General features: G+C 40.3%; 1 protein-coding gene across 5 annotated transcripts; it reads left to right on the forward strand.

Annotated features, from left to right (window-relative positions):
* The first annotated feature begins 516 nt into the window (after positions 1-516).
* On the forward strand, positions 517-24,719 carry CUNH1orf87 (chromosome unknown C1orf87 homolog). Of its 5 annotated transcripts, XM_087719583.1 has the most exons (13): positions 520-599; positions 845-989; positions 2,270-2,477; positions 8,413-8,632; positions 11,184-11,306; positions 12,958-13,221; positions 14,432-14,529; positions 14,729-14,867; positions 17,049-17,146; positions 18,963-19,033; positions 22,799-22,833; positions 23,381-23,519; positions 24,387-24,719. In XM_087719583.1, the coding sequence occupies exons 3-13, from the start codon at positions 2,371-2,373 to the stop codon at positions 24,545-24,547; spliced, it is 1,455 nt and encodes a 484-aa protein (XP_087575709.1). In that variant the 5' UTR covers positions 520-599; positions 845-989; positions 2,270-2,370; the 3' UTR covers positions 24,548-24,719. The 5 variants fall into 5 exon arrangements, with proteins under 5 accessions (XP_087575708.1, XP_087575711.1, XP_087575709.1 ...); XM_087719582.1 differs by lacking the exon at positions 845-989 and having other exon boundaries at positions 517-599; XM_087719585.1 differs by lacking the exon at positions 845-989 and having other exon boundaries at positions 517-599; positions 12,958-13,119.
* Positions 24,720-25,439: the final 720 nt, after the last annotated feature.

Below are 25,439 nucleotides of genomic sequence, written 5' to 3' on the forward strand. Positions count from 1 at the left end.
ACAAACCTATCAACTATGTATGTAATTCTGAATTCAGTTCCATTAAATCCTTAGAGCTCACTTTTGTAAGGATGGCAACATTTGATCTAATCTGTTTGGACCAAAAAGATCATTTATTAGTTGCCCAGAGTCCATTAGAGTCGGGCAGCTAATATATTCAAGTAAATAATACTGATCTTTACTGCATTTGTTCATCATCTGAGCATTGTGGTTTAAGGATTGGGGTAAAGGTTACATTCATTGGGATGAACTGTTCTTGATTTGCCCGTACCATTCAGACTCTGCTTTTTTTGTTGTTCTAAACCTTTGCAATCTGTGAGTTTCAGAGAAAGATTTTGCTTGCCAACCATGTGGATAGGCAAAAAAGATCACCTCCCTTTTGAGCCCTTTGGTATTGCATGCACTAAGCCTACAGTCTGCTAATCTAATTATTTGAAATGCACGCCTCTCACTGCATTGACTATGGAATGACAAGCTCTGCCCAACCCAGCAACAATGCACTGCGTCCTTAGTAACAGCAGCTTCCTTGCTATGGTGATTGTGAAAAGCAGTTCATTTATGGTGGCTGATTGCCTGTTGCTTTTGAAGACTGCACAGAGGTGGGTGTCTCAAAACCCGAAAGGGAGAAAGGAAAACATATGCTTAAGGACAGAGTGTTGTTTCTTTTTGCTGAGTGTGATCTTAAGGGAACAAATGACAAACTTTCTTTAAAAGCTATCTCACACTTAGGGAAAGTTAAATCTATGTGAGGATGCAATTAGGCCGTTCAGAATAAGATAATTGGATCCTTGTGAACTAATCGTGAAAGGGGAAAGTGAGTTAGATTTGATTGTTTCATGGACAGGAATCTTCTAGGGAATACTGGAACCTAGATTGAGAAGTTAACAGAAGGCAACAGCAAGACAATTAATAGTGATGTCAAGAAAGCTACATGGAGTTAGACGTGTCCATGAAGTCAACAGGAACTGAGTTCATCTCAAAGACTTTAGGTATTTTAGTAAATTCTAATTGGTTATTTCCATGGAAATATTATGAAAACATTGTATTAATCTAGCTCTGGTATTGGGGGAAGAGAGAGAAAGCTAACTATAGTAAAGCAATGTCATTATGAGGGGGAAAAGAAAAAAAAGTACTTCAAGTTTACTCCAGCATTATATGAAGAAGTTGGGAGTTCTGGAGACATTTCCTAGACTTTTTAAGTATTTTCTGGAAAACCTTTGCCAAGAAATACAACCCAAGACAGCCTGGGTTTGTAGTATTTTTCCACCATTAAGATTTTAAAGCTGGTTCCCCAAAGTGGTCATTATCAACCCACAATGGTTGATAGGATTACTTAAGAGGGTGATAAATGTCTGGGGCTCAAAGCGGGATCTGTAAATGTCTGGAGTCCATAGGTGGCTAATAAATGATAGAAGGGCAATTGGGATCAATTAATCTTTTGTTGTCTCTGCAAGACAGGGGTGGATGGTCATCCATCAATGAAAGCAGCCTGGAGTTGTCTCTATTATTGTTATAGTTATATAACAATATACTAAAAAGTTAAATTATTTTCCTATAATAAATTATTGGGATTAAGTGGAGAATTTGAAATTTTATGACAGAGTCAATGAGCTGAAGAATTTGGGGGTGATAATTTGCTCCATTGTTTCGTTCTGTTATTAACTGCTGCAAACGCTACTAATTTGAAAAGTAAAAAGGGGGTGATTTTTTTCAGACTGTTAATTAACGACAAAAGGTATTTAGAAGGAAATTATTTTCCTATGTCACATTTGCAGTTATATTTAAATAATAAGACTGGAAAAACCTCTAAAGTGAAAATCCTGTAGAGGTTTCACTACAAGAAAGTTCCATTGAATTTAAGAGTCCTTGCTGCTTCTTGGAGTATCATAGGATTACACTGTACAGCAGTCATTTCTTTAGATGCAGAATTATGAAATTTTTAGATGCAACTATTATGAAAATCTAATATCAATTACAGGGCAACCTGTAGGTTGGTTGCTTCTCAAGCTGAATCCCAATATGGGCACAATATAAATCTCAAATTATTAACTAATGTTGCTATTGTGTTAAAATTGGGCCAGTGGTGTGGGAAATTCTTTCAGGATAAATGTATGATATGAAAAATACAGCCTTTTAGATTTGTTCACACTTAATTTACTTTCCTGGGCTTCCTTTAAACAAGGCATTTAATTGATAAACTCTTCAGCCAAGTTTTTGTTATTTCATTACTGAGTTAATTGATACTCATATATTCCTAAACTATTTGCAGAACCCGTCTACCCACTTTCAGTTTCCACTTTTAAAGAAATAAACTTCTCCAGGGAAATTACAGGAAAGTGATCTTTTAGGGAGAACAAGACAGAACTGGGAATGGCTTCAGTAAGAAACCTACCTTATGGATTTGGTGCAAATTACGAGACTGTAATAAAGATAATCGGGAGCAAATATGTCCGATGCCTTGTAGAGAAAAGCGATGGGTAAGTATGATCTCAGGGAAATGTAATTTTGATTAGAATTCATAGCATTATGTCTTTAAATAAAATATCAAAGATGCCAAAAAACATATATTGTAATTAAAATGCAGTAAATGCTAATACGTGCATTAAATTATTATGTAGTTAATCTTTGGTGAGATTCATAGCCTTTGGGGCTGGTTGGTAGCTCAACAGCTCGAGTCCTAATCAAGGACCTAGGAACTGTTAAGGTGACGTCAGAGGATATAAGTTGTTCCAAGTAGGGTGGTTTTTTGTAGAGTCAGAACATACAAGTCAGGTAAATTTAGAATTTTCAAATAGCGAGATAGCCTTTTAGGTATTGCTCCAAGGGCTCCAATTACAATTGGGAAAACACATGATTTCTTTTTCCAAAGTCGCTCAACCTCAATTTGCAAGTCCTGGTATTTTGTGATGTTTTCTTGCTGTTTATCTTCAATTCGTGCATCAACAGATATTTCAATGTCAATGAACCATACTTTTTTTCTTTTCAACTATTGTTATGCCAGGTGTGTTGTGGGCCAAATGCCTGTTAGTCTGGATTCTGAAGTCTCACAAGATCTTGACTTTCTCATTCTCTAAAACCTTCTCAACCTGATGGTCCCAATGGTTTTTGCTGTACTCAAATCCAAACTTTTGGCACAATTTCTAGTGAATAATCTTAGCAATGCGGTTATGGCGTTGTAGGTAGTCAGTTTGTGAAATTTTGCTGCACCCGCTGATCACGTGGTTGACTGTCTCATCTTTCTCATTACAGAGGTGACATTTGCTGTTGGTGGTAACATGTTGAATTTTGCCTTCATGCAGTTTGTGGCTAAGGCTAAGTACTCCTGATCTTAACCAGTTCCAAGTTAGTTTTTGGTCAGCTTTGCCTTCAATACTTTTCAAGTATTGGCCATGCATAACTTTGCTTTTCCAATTTTCAGCTCGCTTCTCAATTACTTCTTTCTTATATTCAGCTTTTAACTTAGTTGTCTTCAAAAGGCCTCCTTTATTTACTTCCTTAATCATTGGTTCTTCACTTTTCTGGATGTAATCACTCAAGCTGTGTCTTTCTTCTTCCACAGTCCGCTTTACTTGTAGGAGTCCTCGACCACCCTCTGCTCTTGGTAGATACAATCGGTCAACATCACTTTTAAGGTGCAAAGCATGATTCATTGTCATAAGCTTCCTTGTTTTTCTGTCCAAATTGTCCAACTCCATCTGGGTCCAGTCAATTATTCCTGCAGGCTATCGAATTGCAAGTATAGCCCAGGTATTTATGGCTTTTATGATGTTTCCTCCACTCAGTTTGGACTTTAATATCTTGCGAATTCATCGAATGTACTTGGCTGAGGTTAATTCCTTGACTTTATTATGCATTAAGTCAGAGGCCTCTAAAATCCCCAAGTACTTGTAGCCTTTTTTTGGTTTTACTGCCTTTATCATTTCTTCATTCTCAAGTTCTATTGCATCATCTTCTATGACCTTGCTTGCCTTGGTTGCCATTGTTGCACATTTGTCAATTCCAAACTGCTTACCAATGTCTTGGCTAAATTCATTTGTGCTTTCAATTAATACATTCCATTCAGCTTTTGTTTTACCAAAAAGCTTCAAATCATCCATGTACACCAATTACATTTTCAGTCCTTTCTTTGCAAGTTTGTATCCACAGTTCACCTTCTTCAAAATGGTTGTCAGTGGTAGCATTGAGAGTATAAAAAGTAGGGGTGAAAGGGAATCACCCTGGAAAATGCCTCGTTTAATTTCAACTTCACCCAGTTCTTCTCCATTAGCCATAAGTTTCATTTTCCAGAGGTTCATTGAAGTTTCCATGAATTTTTGTATGTTGCTGTTGACGCCAAAGATTTTCAGGCATTTCTTGATCCAGCTGTGGGGAACTGAATCAACCGCTTTCTTAAAGTCTATCCAAGCCATGAACAGCTTGGTTCATCTTTTCTTTGGATTCTTTAGGATTAGCTTGTCAATCAGCAATTGGTCCTTTGTTCCTCTTGAATTTTTGCAGCATCCTTTCTGTTCTACAGGAAGCAAGTCATTTCTTTCCAAGTATCCATAAATTTGGTTTGCAATGATACCAGTAAGGCAGTGACATGCGGTGAGCTTCATGGCCGGTGAGGCAAGTGCAAAAGCCCTGCCGAAGCCTCGGCGCCGCATCCGCCATAGAGCGGGACCATCGCCGGCCATGAAGCTCACCGCATGTTCTTCTGTGGGCTTACCGAAAGCCGCCACCGGCACAGCCTTGTTTCCTATCTCCGGGCAGCCCACTACGTCCCGCACTTCCATCCCAGCGACGCCGCCCAAGCTTCTTTCTCACCGATTTAGCCATGCGCTCTGCCGTGGCTTTAGACTGGCCACTCTTTCGAACAGCCCGCCGACTGACTCTGTGTTACGTGGGAGGAGTCTCGTCAGATCGACGATGGATTGCTCTGGTCTAAAAGTCCTCCTCTCGGTCGGAAGGGAAAGAACGCCGCTCTTTACTCAGGCCTCGTGAGGGGAAAAAACCCCAAGACAACACAAAAATGTTGTGGCCCGGCCCAGCAGAACCTGGGAATTGCTTAAGAAAGCTTTCCATTGGTCGGGGATGCCAAAGCGGGGGTTGGAGGTGGGTGGGGAGGAAATCTGTCCACCCCGTGCCAACTCAGTGAAGCAGTTGGCGTGATGTGCCAGTGCCGGGAGGATGTGAGGGTCTGGATGGGGGTGAACAGACTGGCTCTCAATCCTGACAAGACCGAGTGGCTTGTGTTTTTTCCTCCCACAAATTGGCTTAGTATTCCATCTCTCAGGCTGGGGGGTGAAATTATACGCCCCTCAGACAGGGTGCGCAATTTGGGAGTCCTCCTGGACCCACAGCTGACTTTAGATCACCATTTGTCGGCTGTGACCAGGGGGGCGTTTGCCCAGGTCCGCCTGGTGCACCAATTGCGTCCCTACCTGAACTGGGAGGATCTTACAACAGTCACTCATGCCCTCGTGACCTCAAGACTGGACTACTGCAGTGCGCTCTACATGGGGCAGTCCTTGAAGAGTGTTTGGAGACTCCAGTTGGTCCAGAATGCAGCCATGTGAGTGATTGTGGGTGCACCCCGGTACACCCACGTTACACCTATCCTCCGCGAGCTGCACTGGCTACCTATTGGTCTCCGGATACGCTTCAGGGTGCTAGTTATTACTTATAAAGCCCTACATGGTATTGGACCTGGGTACTTGAGAGAGCGCCTTCTGCCTATTACCTCCCACAGACCCATTCGATCCCACAGATTAGGCGTCCTCCGTATTCCATCTGTCAGCCAATGTCGGCTGGCGACTACTCGGAGGGCCTTCTCTGTGGCTGCCCCGGCCCTTTGGAACGAGCTCCCCGTGGAGATTCGGACTCTCTCCACCCTTCAGGCCTTCTGGATGGCTGTGAAGACCTGGCTGTCCCAGCAAGCCTGGGGTTGAGTTCCCCCCCCCCTACACGAATCTGCTGTGTCTGTTGTGCTTTTAAACTGTTTGTATTGTCTGATTGTCTTTGTCTTATTTTTTGTAATTTCCCCTCCCTTGGCTTTGTTCAGCTGCCCTGAGTCCCTTCGGGGAATAGGGCGGCCTACAAATTGAATAAAATCCAAATCCAAATCCAATCCAAATGGAGTAGAGTTGGAGCCGTTTGCGGTTCTGGGTTTCCCAAGGGAAAGTGGGGCAGAGACCCAAGAGAGAGCATGAATAAGTTAAACCAGGTAAAGAAATTTTTTAGGCAGGGCTACAATCCTAAACCTTTCACTTGGAGAGAATTTGTATCACTTTAGTATGGAACACGGTGGCTCACGTGCTTAGGACGACGCGGTTGACAAGCAGAAAGCCAGTGGAGAGCCAAATGCCCGGCATATTAGGAGAAACCCCATTCTCCCTATCTGCCTTCCCACCTCAGCCACCTCCCCCTCCACCGATGCTAGGCGCTCCTCTCTCAGCCGGTCTCCCACCGCCAGCCATACAAGTTGCGGGGCTCTTCAGGTGCCTCAGAGGCTCCCCAAACCTACACAGCTGATTTCCTCTCCCTGCTTCAGAAAGATATCCCCCAGACTTCTCCCAGTGGCCGCCTAACCGTGAGGAACACTGGGAATTGTAGTCACCCTCGCTGGACTGTTGGAAGCCTCCCTAGCGCTGGGGCTTTCTCCAAATGCAGCAACAGGCCTTTAAAGGGCTCCACCCAGCCCACCCAGCCCATTCCTCCCCCTGCCACCGCTGTGTCCAACAGGCCAGGCATCTCACCTTTATGGCGGACATAAACGTGAGACACCTGGCCTGTTGGGACACAGCGGCAAGAATGTCCCTGCCACTGCCCCTTCCCTCTCTTCTCTGGGTAAAGTGGAGATGGGAGGGGGACTAGGAGGGAAGGGGTCGCTCCTCGGGAGTCTCTAGCCAGCAGCCCCAGGAGACACCCCCCCAAGAAGAATTGGGGCCACCAAAGCTCCACACCCACTCATGTTTTGGATGCAAGAGATGGCAAGGTTTGCAGCGAAGGGAATCTGGACCCCGGGAAGGTTGGGGAGAGGTGAAGAGTGAGCCTCCTCCTTCTCCCCCACTCCTCTCTTCTCTGAAGCGCGCCCTCCGAAATAACCCACCCAACGTAAGCGTGCTCAACTGCAACAACAAGGCATGATTTGCTGCTCCCAGATCAGGAGGCGGGAGAATCAGTGCTTTTCTATTCTATTCTATATTGCTGGTCCAAGATAAATATTCTCTAGGTATTCAGACATGTAGGAACTAAAATAATGTTGGATTCATATTAACCAGGGATCGTTAAACAGGACAATCTCTGAATTCTTTTAGTTCAAATTATTTCATCTCCCCTTCCACTGTTTCAGCCTTGAAGCCACTTATGTACACAATTCTATAAATTATATAAAATAATTTCTCTGTAATTTTCACCATATACTTCCAAGTTTAAAGGAAGTGTGCCTGGTGTAGCTCTGCAAATTATATAACTTTTTGTAATTTTCATGAAAGACTTTGTGATGTAAAGGAGAGGTTTATTTTCCTTTTTCACCATGCCATTTTGCTTCTATTCAGACGGATTGGATGAGCCAAAACTTCATTTCTTTGGTATCTTGTTAGATGGCTTAACTTTAAATGCAGTTTTCTATTTCAGGGCAAATCCTTCTTATGGTTGTCATAATGAGAAACTGTGATGGACCAACCACTTGCCCATTCCTACACAATAGAATTTTCCTTGTACTTTGCATACATCGCTCAGAGTAGGGAGAAATTCTAAGAGATAATATTTCCTTAACATTTTTCTTTCAACAAAATATAATAAAACTATTGTAAGATAATGGTACAGAGGTCTAGAGTTAGCAAGTGAAGGAAGCATCCGTAATGTGTAAGATCTGAAATCATACAAAAGGAAGAAATAGAAGAGAACATTGATGGACAAGTTTTTTTCTCCACCATCTACTATTAATCATAATCTATTGTTAAATTGACCACGGAGAGCACTTGCCTATAAAGTCACCAAGAATTGGACATAACTAAATGGTCAAAACAACTAGAATTTTTAAATACTACTGGTTATTATTCCTCATCAGCTGATTGATAAGTAGAGGAGAACATCTATTTCAAATATTCATTCTGGCATTTATTCATTTGTCAAGCCTACATTTTCTCTGCTTATAGGAAGACATAAAACAAGGCTGCTGTTACCACCATGAGCTCAAAATCTAGTCATATGCTTCCTAGTGATGACACCACGTGTCTCTTAGTGATTCAGCAACAGATATAGATATAATTAGCTTGCCTTTTGGGGGTACATCCATTGATTACACTACTTCATTTTTGTCTAATAAAGAAATGTTTCATAAAAGAAAATTTTTGGATGTAAATGGAGAAAAGATAAAGTAGTTACATCTCAGTGCCAAAATATATATCAAATACTTCCCACCCACAGGAAAGCAAAGGAGATTGTGAAGCCTGAGGCACAGTCCATGTTCCAAACTTCACCTCTGTGTAATATAAGACAGAGAAATGGAAAATTTCCAGACCGCAATAAGCCACCTAATCAGCAAATCAATAATGATGTGAATATTGAATCTCAGAACAAAGATGGAATGGAAAAATATACATCCAAACAAACAGAGACAAATATTATCAGATCTGTGGACAACAAAGTAAGTTTACAACTGCTGTAGTCCCTTCATTTTCTAATTCAGTTACAGATAGGAAACAGTCTTGGGATCAGCCCTACTAATAGACCAACCTTTCATAGGTGACCTTCAATGGGTGACCACAGAGATATCATGAGAGTAAATGAGGACATGGAATGAAGCAAACATGGCAGGGGTGTCAAACTTAAGGCCCGTGGCCAGTTCCTGCCTGTGGGATGCTTAGATCTGGCCCGTGAATCTGGCCTGTGGGGTGCTTAGATCTAGCCCATGGGGCCACCCTGGAAACAGTGAAGGACAGCCCTGCAGTGCCTCTGCTAGTGAAAACTGAGGTCAGGCATGGCACAGGTGGCATAGGCACTGTTTTTGGCTGTGATGCAGAGGTGGGTTCCTCCCAGTATGGTTCTGTACACCAGAAGAAGTAGTGAAAATCTGGCGGACTGGACCGGACCATTAGCAATGGCGGTGTGGCCATGCCCTTGTACCAGCGAAAGAAAGAATATCCTGCTGTCCTGGAACTGCACTGTGAGGTAATGGAAGCGGGTCTTGGCAGAGACCTTCCCTCCCCCTTCAGAGATCCCATGTGGGGAGAGAGGAGGCAGCCTGGATTGAACATGGGCTACACCCAGCAAAAGTTTTCCTAGCCCAGGATCCTGGGAGAAGCTCGTCTGCCTAGAGTTGCCAATCCTTCTGCCGGCCCAAGAGGAAGCTTCTGCTGCACCCTCTATAGGCACTGCAGAGGTGCACAACTTTCCATCGGCTTTTCCCTCGGTGGCGCAGATCTGGAGCCCTTAAGATGCCACCATGGCTGGATTCTCCCCCTGGCTGCAAAGCACCGCAACCAACCAGACAGCAGCCTGAGTAAGACGAGGGCACGCGGGGCGAAGAGCACTTTCTCCTTCTCTTCTCTAGTGACCTTGCAAAAAAGCAAGGTCTCCCTCCCAGATGCTCCCAGCCTATAAAGGTGGCAACAGAAGCTTCCTCTTGGGCCAGCAGAAGGATTGGCAACTCTAGGCAGATGAACTTCTCCTGAGATTCCGGGCTAGGAAATTTCTTGCAGGGTGTAGCAGCCCTGTATGGTGGGGAATGGGGTCCTGCCAATCTTGGGAAAGGAGGCACACAATAGCAGAGGGTGAAGGTGCTCCCCTTCGCCCTTGGTAGAGGGGGGGGTGCTTTATCGCATGCCTCCTTTCTTTCTCCACCTGCCCCAACGAGCGAAGAGACACTGGCCCCAAACTGCCCACCTGCATTCAAACCAGCCCACATCCTCTCTCCTGCATGGGCTCTCTGGAGGCGGAGGGAAGGTCCCTCCCAAGACTGGCTTCTTTCTTTCCCTCCTGCGGCGTCCATCCATAGTGGGAGGGCACTGACTGTTCGACAGGGGTGGAGAAAGGGCGGCTTCTTTGCCAGCCTTCCAGCTGACAAAACAGAAATTTTCACCAACTGGAAGGGATGTGAGTGTGAGAGAGATTGGGGGGGGGGAGAGAGAGAGTGAAAGAAAGAAAGAGAAAGAGTGGGAAAGAAAGAGAAGGGAAGGAAGGAAGGAATGGAGAGAGAGAAAAAGAGAGAGACAAAGATAGAAAGAGAGAGAGAGAGAGAGAGAAAGAAAGAAAGAAAGAAAGAAAGGAAAGAAAGAAAGAAAGAAAGAAAGAAAGAAAGAAAGAAAGAAAGAAAGAAAGAAAGAAATTATGACCACAATTGAGCCCAAAATTTTGGTTGCTAAGCAAGAGTGTTGTTAAGTGAGTTTCACCACATTTTACAAGTTGGTCACACCCACCCAGTCACATGACCTCCAAGCTATGCCCACAAAATAGGCCATGCCCACAGAATAGGTAGTAAAAAAATTTGAAACCCACCCCTGCTGTGATGGCTTCCTATAGCCCACTGCTAGCAAAAACAGAGCCCGTGGAGGCTGTGTGTGGCCCGCATGGGCTCCATTTACAGCCGTAACAGCCTTCTGCAGCCCTTTGCCAGCGAAAACAGAGTCCCAGACTCTGTTTCACTGGCAGAGGGCTGCAGGAGGTCATCATGGCTGAAAAAGGAGACTCTACAAGTGACGTTGAACTGGCCATAATTCCCAAAATTCCAAGAGCCCACCCTGAACAGACTAGACTGGGGATGATTGCATGAATAGGAATAAGGCAATTACTTAGTAGTAGAGTATGGACAAATTATCTATTAAGTGGTTGTTATTGTGCTATTATTGCCATCGATGGACAGAGATGCATGTTGGATATGACAAAAGACTGGATAAATCTTTTGTTAAAAAACATTCTTCCCTCATGCATACATGTATCTCATGATGATTCATGCCTTCAATTCTTTCAGTTCTTCTCTTCCAACTGTGATATTAATAGTTTTTGTATAATGCAGGAGAATGTGTCAATTTGTGGGGGGGGGAAAGAGCTGGAACACCACCAACCACAAGCTCAGCCCTTGCCATGGTCATGATCTTTCATCCTTTTTCCCCCATTAAAGGATCTTAGTATTTGTACTGATTTTGCAGAATGACAATTGATTTTTATTCTCTTTTTTTACTTCCTGTCCATTATTTAAGGAACTGAAACCACTAAATTTGTATTGTGTTACTGCACCCGGTGGAGATAAGTCTTTATCTTATATTCACTCTACCAAAAAACCAACTTTTGAAGCTCAGAATTCAAAATCATTTCAACAACAGGTAAGTAAATATGATTAAATTTTCAGTAGTTGCACTTGGTTTCACAAGCATCTTTTAGAGAGTCAGAAAGGGATGCGGTGGCTCAGTGGCTAAGACACTGAGTTTGTCAATCAGAAAGGTGGGCTGTGCGCCTTTGGCATTTAATCATGCCGATCACATGACCACAGAGACATCTTCGCACAGCGCTGGCTCTTTGGCTTTGAAACAAAGTTGAGCACCTCCCCCTAGAGTCGGGAATGACTAACAAGGAGAACCTTTAACTTTAGAGAGGCAGAAATAGTCCAATATACTTTACCACAGTGGTAAAACTTTCTTACTAAAGTATTATATAAAACTTGTTTACTGAAAGCAAATAGTTTTATTATAGTATACCCATGGCTTTAACTGTGTATAGTATCCTAGGTCTTTTCTGGACTAATTTCAAAGTGTTGGTAAATTAATTTTAAGCTATATTCAGATGATGTGAAGGATAACCACACGTAACTACCTTGGTTTTCTACCAGTGCTTTTTACTAGATCCTTGATCAGATGTCATGCTAAATGAAATGTGTCACACATCTACCATAAAGAGGGCCTTTTCAGTTATGGCATCTCACTTCTGTTCTTTCATAAAACTTTATGATCGTGCATAAGTATATCTAATGATTCTACATAATTGGGAAGTTACAGCAGTGTAATATTAGTTTTATCATCTGCTGCTACTTTTGCGTGCTTTAAAAAACATCTCGATCACAAATATTTATTTTTAATATTTATTTATTATTAAAGCAAGAGTCAATTTGGTGTACTAGTTAAAGTGTACTGAGCTAGAAATTGGGAGACTTAGTTCTAGTCTTGTCTTAAGCACAAAGCCAGCTTTGGGCCAGTCATTCTCTCTTAGCCCAAGGAAAGAGGCAATGGAAAACCATTGTGAAGAAATGTTGCCAAGAAAACTGCAGGGACTTGTCCGTGTAGATCAGTGTTTCTCAACCTTGGCGACTTGAAGTCCTGTGGACTTCATCTCCCAAAATTCCCCCAGCCAGCTATGCTACACTGGTGTAGATGCTTGGAGCCAAGACTGATTTAGAGGTACACACATATCCATATCCAAGGACATACACACAATTAACATTGTTTGGATATAAAAATCAATTCTTCAAAGGTGCTTGGAGAAGATAGTAGACATCTAGTAAATTCTATAAAGGAGGCCATAATTAGAGAATGGGCAGATATCACAAAATTCTATTCTATAATAATTCTATCTAATCATCTATCATCTCATTTATCCAGCCACCTTTTCCACTTAAATGACTTATCATAAAATAGATAAAAATGCAAAATATAAAACAAAAAACATAGCAGCCAAATTTCTTAATAATTGTCAACAAAAATAAAACATTGGCTCATTACACTTCTGGGTCTAGATCTGGGTATAAAACCAAGTTTTTAGATCTTGCAAATGGCCATCAGGGTAGGGGTTAATCTAATCTCAGGTGGAATGATGTTCCACAGAGTGGGCATCATGGCAGAAAGGTCACTCCTCCCAAGCCCCATCAGTCGACAGACCTTATCTGATGGTGTCCATATCATGACCATCCTACTAGATCAGGTGGGAAATATAGAAATAATTGGGGCAGTCCTGTAAATAAAATAATGATATTTCTTTCATTAGGGCATTCTGCCAGAGTTAACAGAGATAAAGGATGATGATGATTCTCTTCTAGTTCTGCTCAGAAAGGAATTTGAGCTGCATCCTATAAGTCTTACTGCTTTGGCCAGCCTGAATGAAGAACTCAAGGAGATGGATCCCAGGAAATCAGGATTTCTGTCTCAGGTCCAATTGAGCACACTGCTTCTCAAACATGATATCCCGCTACAATTACCAACCGTCAAACTGCTTTTCAACAGGTGTTCACAAGATAATGACCAAGAACTGGTATGCTAGTATAGGATTTTGAACTATATATCAAATTTATAATGTTGAGCTTATTGGAAAGGAGCTTTTTAAAGACTACTTTATTTGTTTGGCATATTGATGGCCCAGGTCTGGAGGAATCTTAATTTATAACCACAAATGGGGTGTTGGGGGGAAACATCATGTTCCCTACTACTGTAAGAGATAATAGCCAATGGAATTGACCTTTCATAGGACTGGAAGGTTGTTTGTCAATTAAGGTAGCTCTGAAGGAGGATTCAACAAATCTTGTGTGAATAAGGCTACCAAGAATTTTCCTGTAGAAGATAGATAGATAGATAGATAGATAGATAGATAGATAGATAGATAGATAGATAGATGGATGGATGGATGGATGGATGGATGGATGGATGGATGGATGGATGGATGGATGGATGGATGGATGGACAAACAGACAATTATCATAGCTAGATAGCAATAGCACTTATATTCTTCTTCATAGTGCTTTACAGCTCTCTCTAAGCCATTTACAGAGTCAACCTATTGCTCCCAACAATCTGGCTCCTCATTTTACCTACCTCGCAAGGATGGAAGGCTGAATCAACCTTGAGAAGTAACTGCAGTACTGCACTCTTACCACTGCACCACAGTGCTCATAGATTATGATAGATAGATAGATAGATAGATAGATAGATAGATAGATAGATAGATAGATAGATAGATAGATAGATAGATAGATATAGACAGACAGACAGACAGACAAAAAGAATTGATAAATAGATGATGAATAGATGATGGATGGATGGATGGATGGATGGATGGATGGATGATGGATGGATGGATGGATGGATATTGAGGATTAGAGGCAGCATGTGTCCTCAAATACCAATTGCAAAGAGACAAGAGCATAAACTGTTAAACCTCTCTTCCCTTTGGCTTAACCATAGCGATCTGGCTGATAATTATAGAAAGTCAGTTAATAATAGACTCTTTCCAGTATTGACCTTTGGTCTGAAACTAAGAGGCTTTTCTTCTGTTCTGATCCCATGGATTTCAGCAGATCCAGCCTCTTCAGCTATACTAAAATTAGATTTAGTTTATTAACAGATATTATACACATTTCAACCAATAATAGTTATATTTTCTACACCATGTTTTTTCCCCTTCTGGAATTTTGAATGCCTGTTTTAAAATTAGCCTTTGAAATTACATTTCTTTATGTTTCTTTTAGATAGATTATGAAAAATTGATCCAGTTATTAACACTCCAGGCATCAAGCAAAATGCAACATACCCTTCCTGAGAAGAATGAAAATAAAAAGAATCCAAGGTTCTATTTTAATTTTGCATATTATATTATAAATATCAATTAAAAAGCATGAGAGAGGAATATTCTGTTTTCAGCTTCAGTTTGATTAGCAATAGCCTAAGACAACAGTTTTAATATGTAAATGTTAAATGTTTTTTAATATGTAGCTTCTTTTTCAAGAATGCAAGATAAGTTGTCTCATCATACTATCACTCTTTAGCTCTTGGACATCAGAAAATACATTTCTGGCACTGAAGCAGATACTAAAAGAATACAATGGAGAGTTGGGTTTTGAAAAATTAACCCAGAGTTTTCTTCAAGAAGACCAGATTTGCTCAGGCCTTCTTTCATTTCCTGAGGTAAGGGACAATTTGAGGGACAACCTCTTCCTAACCTCCTCTGTCTATCCCATCATGTCCAACAGAAAAAAAGTATGGTGTGGTCAGCAGTGAAATATGCTGCCGGTTGCTTTGCGTGCATGCACGCCTGAGACACGCCTGCACAGCACTAAAAAAGGAACATTTTGAAGCTTTTCGAGTCTGCGAAGGTAAGTAGAACAGCGAGAGGAGGAATCCACTGTGCCACGCGATTTAGATTAGCTAGAGAGCAGGAAATCCAACAATTCTAGCTAATATAAATTGCATGTCACAGCTGATCATCAGAAATACCAGTGCTCCTGAACCAGTAGCGTTTTTTTTACTACTGGTTCGGGCGAACCGGTCTGAATCAGTAGCATTTCACTCCTGGCTGTGGTTCCATCTGTTAAGGAGCCACATCTGGTGGAACCCAGGAGAGGGACCTTTTCTGTCACAGCATCCACTCTATGGAACATCAGCCATTAAGCTATGGTGAGATTGGCCCCATCCTTCAGGAAGTGCTTTAAAATATAGTTGTGTCAACAAGCTTGAAGATCTCAAGGAAATAGTGAATTGTGAGATAGCTACATTGCCTGTAACATTGAAGATGCTTTCTCTTTGTCTTTATGGTGTTTTTTTTTTAATTGTAGAAGGTTTTTAATGTTGTTTGGGTTTTTTGCCTTATTTCTTAATTGTATGCTGCCCAGAGTCATATTTGCGAGATGGGTGGCTATATAAATATGATGAATAAATAAATGAATGGGTAAATTTACTAGTCTATTTATAGTCAGTACTAGCATAAATTTAAGTTGGGAAATCCTGCCACGCTTGCTTTGTCACTTTTATTAGATATTATAGTACTTTTAAAATATTGTTAGTATGCCTTTGTTTTTGTCTTTTGAATGCTTTAGGTTTTAAGTTTAAATATGATGGCAGCCTAAGTGATGCAGATTCATTTGGATGTCAATACATAAATCTTTATATAATTTTATATTAGTTTTTGATCTATGTTGCATTGATAAAATAATATCAGAAGTAGTGTGTTTTTTTTTACAAAAAGGGGAAAAATACCCAGCAATATAGAAACCCACTCTCCATTACAAGGCTTTGCACAGGAAGAGGCACATAACAGAATAACAGAATATTGTATCAGAGTTGGAAGGTACCTTGGAGGTCTTCTAGTCCAACCCCCTACACAAGCTGAAAACCCTATACCATTGTGGATAAATCACTGCCTTGCAATGCATGTCAGGGTTCCGATGGATGCTCTAATTAAATCATGAGCCCTGAGCCAAGCTTCAAAAGAAATCTAGTTATTTATTAGGAGCAACATGTCAGCATATACCCAAGTGAAGCCAGCTCTGACCCCACATATTTTACAGCCCTCCCCCAGAACGTGTCATAAATCACATTCCCCAACAGAGCACTTTCACTGGCTGTAGAGAACACCCTTCTCCAGCTGTTAGAGGTAACCTGGGATACAGCCCTGAGAAAGGTATGCATGGAATGTGCTTCTGGTTGTGGCTGCCATGCTGCTCCATCAGTTTTCCCCCCTCTTGCTTATGGCAACTCGAAAGCAGGCCAGGGATGTTTTGCGAGTTGACAATGCATAGAATGGATGTCCAGCTTTTTTTAAAGTAATAGGAATCCCATATCACAGTTGGCCCTTCTGCTGGGCAGAATGAGGCAATTTCCCAAAGCAGATGAACTCTGAATTTCATGAAAAGAATGCAAACTGTCATTTTTTCAATGTATTAAGATTTTGTTTGCTGTTGCTGGCATTTTCAAGCTCAGATGCCTTAGCTAATCTTGGCTACAGTCAGGCTCCTTATTTTTGCTTTTCACTGTTCTTTTTAATTCCAGCGCTATCCAAAATATCACTGTTGACTTACATGTTTCAGAATTCAATTCTCTGGGAGGTTTTTGTGGCAGGTAATATTTAACTGTTATATGAGGACTATGGGAAGGTGAAATACGAAGCAGGTCTGAAGCTGCTACATTGAGCAAATTCCAGCTCTTTCAATGCTTTGTGTGCAAGGTCCTAAGAGGAGTGGGTTTTGAATACCCTTTACTCTAAAAAGACATGATAAATTTTGTTTTCTCAATCATGCTGTTTTTTTTATACGTAGAGTTTTTTGGTTTATAGCTTGTCAATAAAATTTCATGAAAACATATAATTTTCAGGTAGAGGATATTTGCCAGAAGCACGGACTAATTCTACATCCTGGGATGATGGAAACTTTGGCCAATTTATGTGACTTTGGTAGAAGAGGCAGAATGCAGTGAGTTTTAATGGAATGCTTACTTCTTTTTATCAACAATAATTTGACACTATGTTCCTAGAGATCACAATCCTAGAAACAGAGGTGGGTTCCTACCCATTCAGTCTGGTTCTGCCGAATAGGTAGTAACTCTAGCAGACACTGATCATACCGTTCTATCCTCCACGGCGACATCTTAGTTTTCTGTTCTGCACATGAGCAGAACAATCTTCATTGAAAAAAATTAATCCCTCCCCTTTTTAATGTTGTGCACATGTGCAGACCATTTTAAGTGCAAATGCCTCACCCACCCGCCCCACCCAGTTATTCCTCACCTCCCAGGTGGCTTCCCTGCCTAAGCTGCCACATGATGACTGCCCTGCATCTATTGGCAAAATGTATGGCTAAATTGGCCACGCCCACCCAGTCACATGACTGCCAAGCCATTCCCACAAAATAAGCCACACCCACAGAACCAGTAGTAAAAAAATTGGAAACCCACTACTGCCTAGAAAGGCCATTTGATGTCCTGGTTGAGGTGCTGGCCTAGACTAGAAACCAGGAGACTGAATTATAGTCTTGCTTTAAGTATGAAAAACTGGCCAGTTGACTTTGGTTCGGTTACACGCTCTCAGCCCAATTCACAGGGTTGTTGTTGTGGGGAAAAATAGGAGGAGGATAAGTGAAGGAAGATTATATTAAGTAGGTTCACTAGCTTGAGCTGCAAATGAAAAAAGGGTGGGGCAAAGATATAAAAATAAATACAACCTATAGATCAGCTCTGAACATAGCATGACTGAAATGCTGTGATGCTAGAAATGAAGCACTTACAGTGTTTATGGAAGTGACTAGATTTGTCCAGCGAGCTCCAATTTCCATTAACTAGTTCTTGCTGTTATTAAAAAGGGCATTGGCAACATCTCTCTTCTAAGATGGATACTAATGTACAACACGAGGAAGAGAAATTTTTTTTGCATCTCTTCCTTAATATTTGGTGTCTGTGCAAAGCTTAGGCAAACTCAGAGTTAAGACCTCCAAATGTTTTTGTGTTCTATTATAAATAAAATAAATTGTGTGAAATATGTGTGTCATCAGCATTAATTTACCTGTGCATCTTCTAATTTAATCTCAACTTCCATTGGGAATAAAACTCTGCTGTAATTAGCTAAAATCCAGCTCTGAGCCATTTCCTAATTAAATGTATTTAAGTTTGATAAATTATCTCAGGTTATTCTGGTCTTTAAGATGTTCCAGTAGCCTAAAACAAAGTCCTGCTAAAGAAATAAAATAAGGTATAGAAAGATAAATTGAAACTGAAATCCATGCATTTGATTGCTATGTTGTGTTTTTGTGATAACAAGAGGCTGTAGATGGCATACCTGTAAAGGTTTTAAAAGTTTTAATGGAAGGTTCTCCAGTTCCCTGTTCATGCAGGAAACTCTGAGATTTCTCCAACTCAATTGTATCTAGCACATCAATATTTCTCTCTCTGGGGACAGGGAGTAATTATCTGCCGGGTCATTAAAAGACCCCCAAAAATTGTACCTAGAACAATTTTAGAATTTAGAATTGTTAGAAATTCTAAATTAGAAATTTTAGAATTTTAAAGATTAGATATAAGAATTGAAGTGGCTGTGAGATGATTAATTAGACACTGGTATGAATTGGGCCATCCATGCTAAGCACAGGTAGATGAAAAGGCCTGGAGTGACATATAGAATAACCCAAAATACCTGGGATAGAACAGATGGCTTAATTCAACACACTGGTTCTTTTTGCTGTCAAACAAATCTGCTTGCATTAATTGTATTTAACTTTAATATATTTCCATGTGTAGATGGAAACCATTTGTAGAGTTGCTGAAGAAAGTTCAAACTGGAATGAATCCTGCTTTGCTTGTTTGTAAAAGTAAGGAATTAACTGCCATTTTTCAGCATATTAATCAAATTATTATGATAATACATTTTACATCCCTGTAGAATGTTGTAATGTACTACACATTTGTTCATGGTAAGTTTATTCTATTTACTAGTGCCCTATAGATGATGAAACCTTTTCAGAACAGAAAAGTAATGATGATCCTGGTTTCATGTAAACCTTACATATATTCATATAAACTTCCCTTAGAATGGGCATGATATTTCCTCCAAACTAGGAAGTTATGTTTATTTTAGGAAGAAAGATCATCATGATGATCTAATAAAACTTTCTATTAATGCCTAAGAATGGCTATAAAATGTTTGCATATAAACAAGTCTAAACAATTTATTTTTCTCATAAATTAATAGAAACTTTACTTTCCAATGCCTGTAATTCATTAATCTTATGTCCCTCTGGGTCTTCTTTGTTAAGTAGCCATTTTTGCATTGTCTTTTTAAAAGCATACAATTCACATCACTAGAATTTTGGAAAGTTTTGTAGTGCTAAGATCATCTGTGTTACTTAACTATGGCTGTCATACAAGTTCACAGTTTGTGATGCCAGCTCTAAATGGCAGAACTCCAAAACCTCTACTATTCAGCCATAAGTTCTCTTTTGGCCATTGCTTGGTCTCAATATATTTACTCTCTCGTTTCACTTCCGTCCTGCTATCCTGTTGTCAGCTAATTTGAGTGCTTTGACAAAATAGTTAAATATGTTCTCTCTTTTCCTAACATTTGATCATTTGTCTTGGCATGGATTCAAAGTTGCCATATAAACAAAAATTAGTAATAATTCTGCCACACAATTTTCTTCTAAATGGAGTCTCTGGCAAGATAGAACTTGGACAGTTTTGTTTACTCTTAGGATTATAAAGAGTCACATTACAGTTTGACCTCACAGTCTAGAACAAGTTTCAACAAGTTAGATTTTTTTTGGCATACATTCAATGCAGCAATTTCATGCAAGAATAGATGTTTTGATGGCTTTCTTCTACAAGTACATTCCTATGGCAGTTCTCTTTGCAATACATCAATATTGTTTCAGCTGGTACAGGAAATCCGTCATGTAGCCTAAATGAATAATGCAACTTCGTCCAAAGAAAAGTGAAAAGCTTGTCTGGATAACCATAGGTTAGACCAGTGGGTCTCAACCTTCCTAATGCCACGACCGTTTAATACAGTTCCTCATGTTGTGATGACCCCCAACCATAAAATTATTTTATGTTTTCCATATTTTTTCGAAAATATATGTTTTCCGGTGGTTTTAGGTGACCCCCATGAAAGACCCAAAGGGGTCCCGACCCACAGGTTGAGAACCACTGAGTTAGACAATACAGTGAATAATATCACCATTCATGTTAACAGCATGTTTCATATCAGAGGTGGGTTTCTGCCAGTTCACCGCAGATTAGGCGAACCAGTAGTGGCGGCAGTGGGAGGCTCCACCACCCACGCAGACGCTTCTGCGAGCATGCACACGAGCGAACCGGTAATAAAATAAATTGAAACCCACCACTGTTTCATATGTGATAATACTCTGGGTTACGATGAATATTTTTTAAAAAATGTGAAACATGGGAATTTAAGTCATTGTGTAAACATGAGGACTGCATTTTCTACAATTGCTTTTCATTGTTTTATAAGTTATGATGGAGATAATGTCTCATCTAGCATGCTTTCCCCATGCTCCGTGATGTTTGCCCTTTGCTTTCTCATACTTCCTCAAGGAGAAAACAGAAGAATAGTGCTTCTAATGTAGTTTCTTCCAATCCAATGTCGAAAAGATCTCTTAAGATTGCAATCCCATTTGTTCTAAGAATTTTGGGAATTGTAGTTGCAATGTGTCTGTAGATCATAGGTTGAGGAAGGGCACCAGGAGTTTATTCCCAAGAGCTGTAATGGTGCAGTACACTACTGGTGGTGTAGTGGTGTAGTGGTGCTAGAATGCAGTATTGCAGGCAAACTCTGCCCATCACCAGGAGTTTGATCTTGACCGGCTCAAGGTTGACTCAGACTTCCATCCTTCCAAGGTCGGTAAAATGAGGGCCTAGATTGTTGGCGGTAATATGCTGACTCTGTAAACTGATTAGAGACTCCTGTAAAGCACTGTGAAGTGGTATCTAAGTCTAAGTGCTATTGCTATTATTCCCAATGATGCTGTAGTCTTATAATACCTCCTCTATCTACTGTTGTTAAATTGTTAAAGAACACCCACAAAACAGCCAGTCTGAAACTATTCTCATCTTCGTTGGTTTCTCAGACCATTGCAAGACATCTGTTAGGAACAATTAGAACAGTTGGGCATTTGATTTACAGAGCGCTGGTAGAGAGATGGATGTGAAACATTGAGTTAGATGGTGCATTAATCTAATTATGTTTGAGAAAGCACTCTGGCATATTTAATATTCAGGGGATGACTAAATGCGAAGGTGAGCCAATTGCAATCATTGCTACAGAAACCGATCAGGATGCAACAGTTGGCCTTGAACTTTAACCATCTGGCTATAGGAAAACCAGCTGCGTTTCCAATGAGGACTGCTTTTCATTTCTGGGACTTGATTCATGCTTTTCCATCATTTAATTTTATGCTGTACAATCTGGTCTTCTATCCATAATGTCCAATCAATATGAATGACAAACTACAGGATTTAACGGAAGGATATGAAAACTGAAATCAAGAGAAATGTGGGAATGAGATTATGGTATGATGAAAAAGGACAACTCTTACAAGGTTGACAGTTTAAGGGAGAAAAACACAAATGAGCTTCCATAAGTAATTACAGCAATAATTAAAGCACCATCATCGTCTCTGTAACTATACATTTGCCCTGCCTTCCCTCCTATCATTACCTTTTCATTTCTCTTTTGAAAAATGGATGCTGTTCTCCCTTTTTATTAGTTCGAGTTGGTTTGTCATTGAAGAGCTCCTGTTCAGGATTTTCTATTCTATTACATCACAGTCAAATATATTTACATTTTCAAAAACAGAATTAAGGAATTTGTACCGTGTTTCCCCGAAAATAAGACAGGGTCTTACTTTCTTTTGACCTTTGAAATAAGTGCTTGGCCTTATTTTTAGGGAGGTCTTATTATTTTTGAGGTGCAGGAGGTGGCGAGCATGGTCACTTCATGGCTGCTGCTGTATTGCAAGACTTTCAAGGAGGGCTTATTTTTGGGGGAGGGCTTACTTTAGCACATGCGCTCAAAAGCCCGACTGGGCTTATTATATGGGGAGGTCATATTTTCAGGGTAGGTGTCCAGATCAGAGGTGGTATTCTGCCGGTTCAGACCAGTTCTTCCGAACCGGTAGTGGAAATCGTGGGTGGCCCCACCCACCCGCTCCGACTCTATGCTATCCCATTTATGCATGTTTTGAAGCCAAAGTGCATGTGTGAAAGGCTGAGGGCATGCATGGACGTGGAGACGCTCACATTTGCGAACCGGTAAGGAAGTTACTGTAAGTGAATACCACCCCTGGTCCAGATGTTGCTGAACTACACGTCCAGCATTTAAACAGTTCATGATGTTGAGATATGAACTTCATCGACATTTCTGCAAGTTCAGTACAGCTCAATTTTTTTTATTGTACAATTACAAACATATCAGGAATTAATAAGTGTTCAAACTATTAGCATTTATAGCTTCAGAAATGTCTTCCTATCACTTTTGAGAGAAACCATTGCTTGATAAATTGTGTCATTAAATTCTTTTAACTGAATAAACAAAAACCTCATAGTTGTTTCCATCTTAGGAAGAACTGAGGAGAAAACTGAAGATAATTCTCAGGTACTGTAAAATCCCTATTGATAAATCCACAAACTCTTAATGGAAAATTATGCGTTACTCCTCATTTAATTGGTTTAATTAATTTTGACACAATTTCCTATGCTAGAACTTCTTGTTGATAAAACAGTAATATTGTTTTATTAACACAAATTGTTTAGAAGTTTTGTATATCCATTTCTGTCTATTAAAACCTGTTGGAATCCAGTGTAAAAAATGAGATTAAACCCTCAGCATTATCTAGGATAGCCTCCCTGCAGCATGGTGCCCTTAGGAAATATTTCAATTTTGGCCCACTTGTTAAGAGTTGAAGATGCCAAATGAAGAAGGTTGAACTTGGATGTTCATAGAATGCAAATGCTTGCATTATATAAGTGATCTTGTCACAGAAAGCCACACATTTGATACGTTGAATGAAGAAATTGTATATAATAATTGCTAAATGTTGGGAGGAGTTCTAACAGTGAACTAAGCACAGTTCTTCATCACAATTTTATTATGAGAGCTGACAAATGCTAAACTTCTGATAATATAACATGTTCCTTTGAAGATTAAAGAACAGTATAAACTTCAAACTGCTAATCCATGGAATTTGTATGATGCCAGTGACTCTGAAGACCAAGAGGCCTGGATAGACCGATTCAGAAAAATGGAGAAAGCCCTTTATTTATCTGATGTCAAAAACACAGGTAAGGCTGATCCCACCCAAACAAAGTTCTGCTTAACTAACATTACTGAAGATAGATGGCATATTTTACTTTCTATCTACATGAGCACCACTGGATGATTCAAGCAAATTGTAATCCTTTCCAAGCTTTAATTTCTGTAATTCTGAGAAAGCACAGAGGCACAACTGGGTTGAATGCATTGCCCTCGATCATGTCATCATATGCACTGCCAGCTCCAGCGCTATGATTCCATGCTGTGTAGGTACTGACAAGGAGCTTGATCAGGAAACATAGTTAATGCATGGAGGCTGATCTTATCTAGGGCGTAGAGAACCTCTGGAAGAGCTTGTCAATCAGAAAGGTCGGCAGTTCAGTGGTTCAAATCCCTGGCGCTGGAGTAACGGAATGAGCTCCCATTACTTGTCCCAGTTCCTGCCAACCTAGCAGTTCGAAAGCACATAAAAGCGAATAGATAAACAGGTACCTCTTCAGAGGGAATGAAACAGTGCTCCATGATGTCATGCTGGCCACACAATCTCAGAAAGGTCTTGGGTCAGTGGCCTTGAAACAGCGATGAATTAACACCCCTCCCCCCCCCCATAGTCAGCAACAACTAGCGGAGTAAAATCTGCAGGGAATCCTTTACTTGTTTATTTTACCATTGCTTCTACCTCTCTATCCCCACTGTGGCCCAATCATTCCAGAAGGGGACATTTTTCACATTTCCCCCTCATTAAAAAATGAATAAGAATTGAGCACAGCAGTCACAGTAATTCCTATAACACTAAACTATGCCTTGACATTACACTGAATCTTTTCAAGGATACCCCACAATATGTTATTACATCTGATTCAAATAGAAAAAAACTTTTTTTTAATGAACTACAGGCAAGCTGGAAAAAGAAAAGGCCAAACGTTTGATCCATAACTACAATCAAATTTATGACCTGTGGCTCAGTCCTCTAAAAATTGATAAAGCATTTCGGCCTTTTCATTATGGCCAAGACCTGCCACTGCAACCCTTACTACAATACTTGAAGGAGCTGTAAACTCTACCAAGAGAGAGTTTTCTCATGGTTGTCTACCCACTTGCTAATTCAGTACCTAAACAATCCTACTTTTAATTTTCAACTGACATAAAATTATATATATATGCATACTGTAAAAATAAAAATCCCTTCTCAGTAATACTTTTAAATAAAGCTTTCTGTGTGAAATGTATTTGCTACTAAGTCTGGATTGTATATATTTGAAATATTGATTGAAAATTTGACAAATATTCAAAATTTGTTTTGGAAACACATCTCCACAGCAAAGAATTGCTTTTTGGGTCCTATGCTGGCTTTGTTATTTGTAATGATAGAACTCAATTCAAACTCAAAAAAGTAGCAAAATAGTTGTAGGAATTTGTTTTGAAAATTCATTTTTCCAAATGGCATGTTCATCTAGAGGAATTTTCTACATGAAGATTCAGGTTTGTCTGCAACATATGGTAAGGAATTCAAGATGGTGGCCCAATGCTGAGAATTCAAAGTTATGAATATTTTTTTACATGTGTTGCACATGTGATATACCATACCAGGGACGTGCAGTCACGTCAGGGCAGGGGAGGCGGGGTCTCACCAGTCTCCTGAGAGAAAGGAAATAATTTTAAAGAATTTTTTAAAAATAATTAAAGCCAGGGTAGTTGCTACCAGATTCCAAGTCACAGTGGCTTGGTGTCTGCTCAGTATTACCTATAGGAGGAGGCCAGAGAACTCGGGCCTCCTTTGGATAAGGAATTTTTCACCTTTTAAAAGTTAAGAAAGGGTTAAAAAGCAAAAAATTTTGTATGCAAAGGAGGCACTGATTCTCCCGCCTTGAGTGCTTGAGCAACTGCGCAATCTAGCAGTTTTCATTGAGGGTGATTCTGGAGAGGTTGCTCTGGGCCGCCGGCCACCT

The sequence above is a fragment of the Thamnophis sirtalis genome, unplaced genomic scaffold (assembly GCF_051295495.1).
Source record: "Thamnophis sirtalis isolate CommonGarterSnake01/CBP01778 unplaced genomic scaffold, rThaSir2_p1.2 scaffold_7, whole genome shotgun sequence".
NCBI classification, from domain to species: Eukaryota; Metazoa; Chordata; class Lepidosauria; order Squamata; family Natricidae; genus Thamnophis; species Thamnophis sirtalis.

What these genes read in the sequence shown, in the direction of transcription:
- CUNH1orf87 (XM_087719582.1), top strand. Translation starts at nt 2,371, where the DNA reads ATGGCTTCAGTAAGAAACCTACCTTATGGATTTGGTGCAAATTACGAG. An exon ending in CAAAATCATTTCAACAACAG is followed by an intron (nt 11,307 to 12,957) that starts GTAAGTAAATAT and finishes TTCTTTCATTAG; the next exon opens with GGCATTCTGCCAGAGTTAAC. An exon ending in ATCTGATGTCAAAAACACAG is followed by an intron (nt 23,520 to 24,386) that starts GTAAGGCTGATC and finishes AATGAACTACAG; the next exon opens with GCAAGCTGGAAAAAGAAAAG.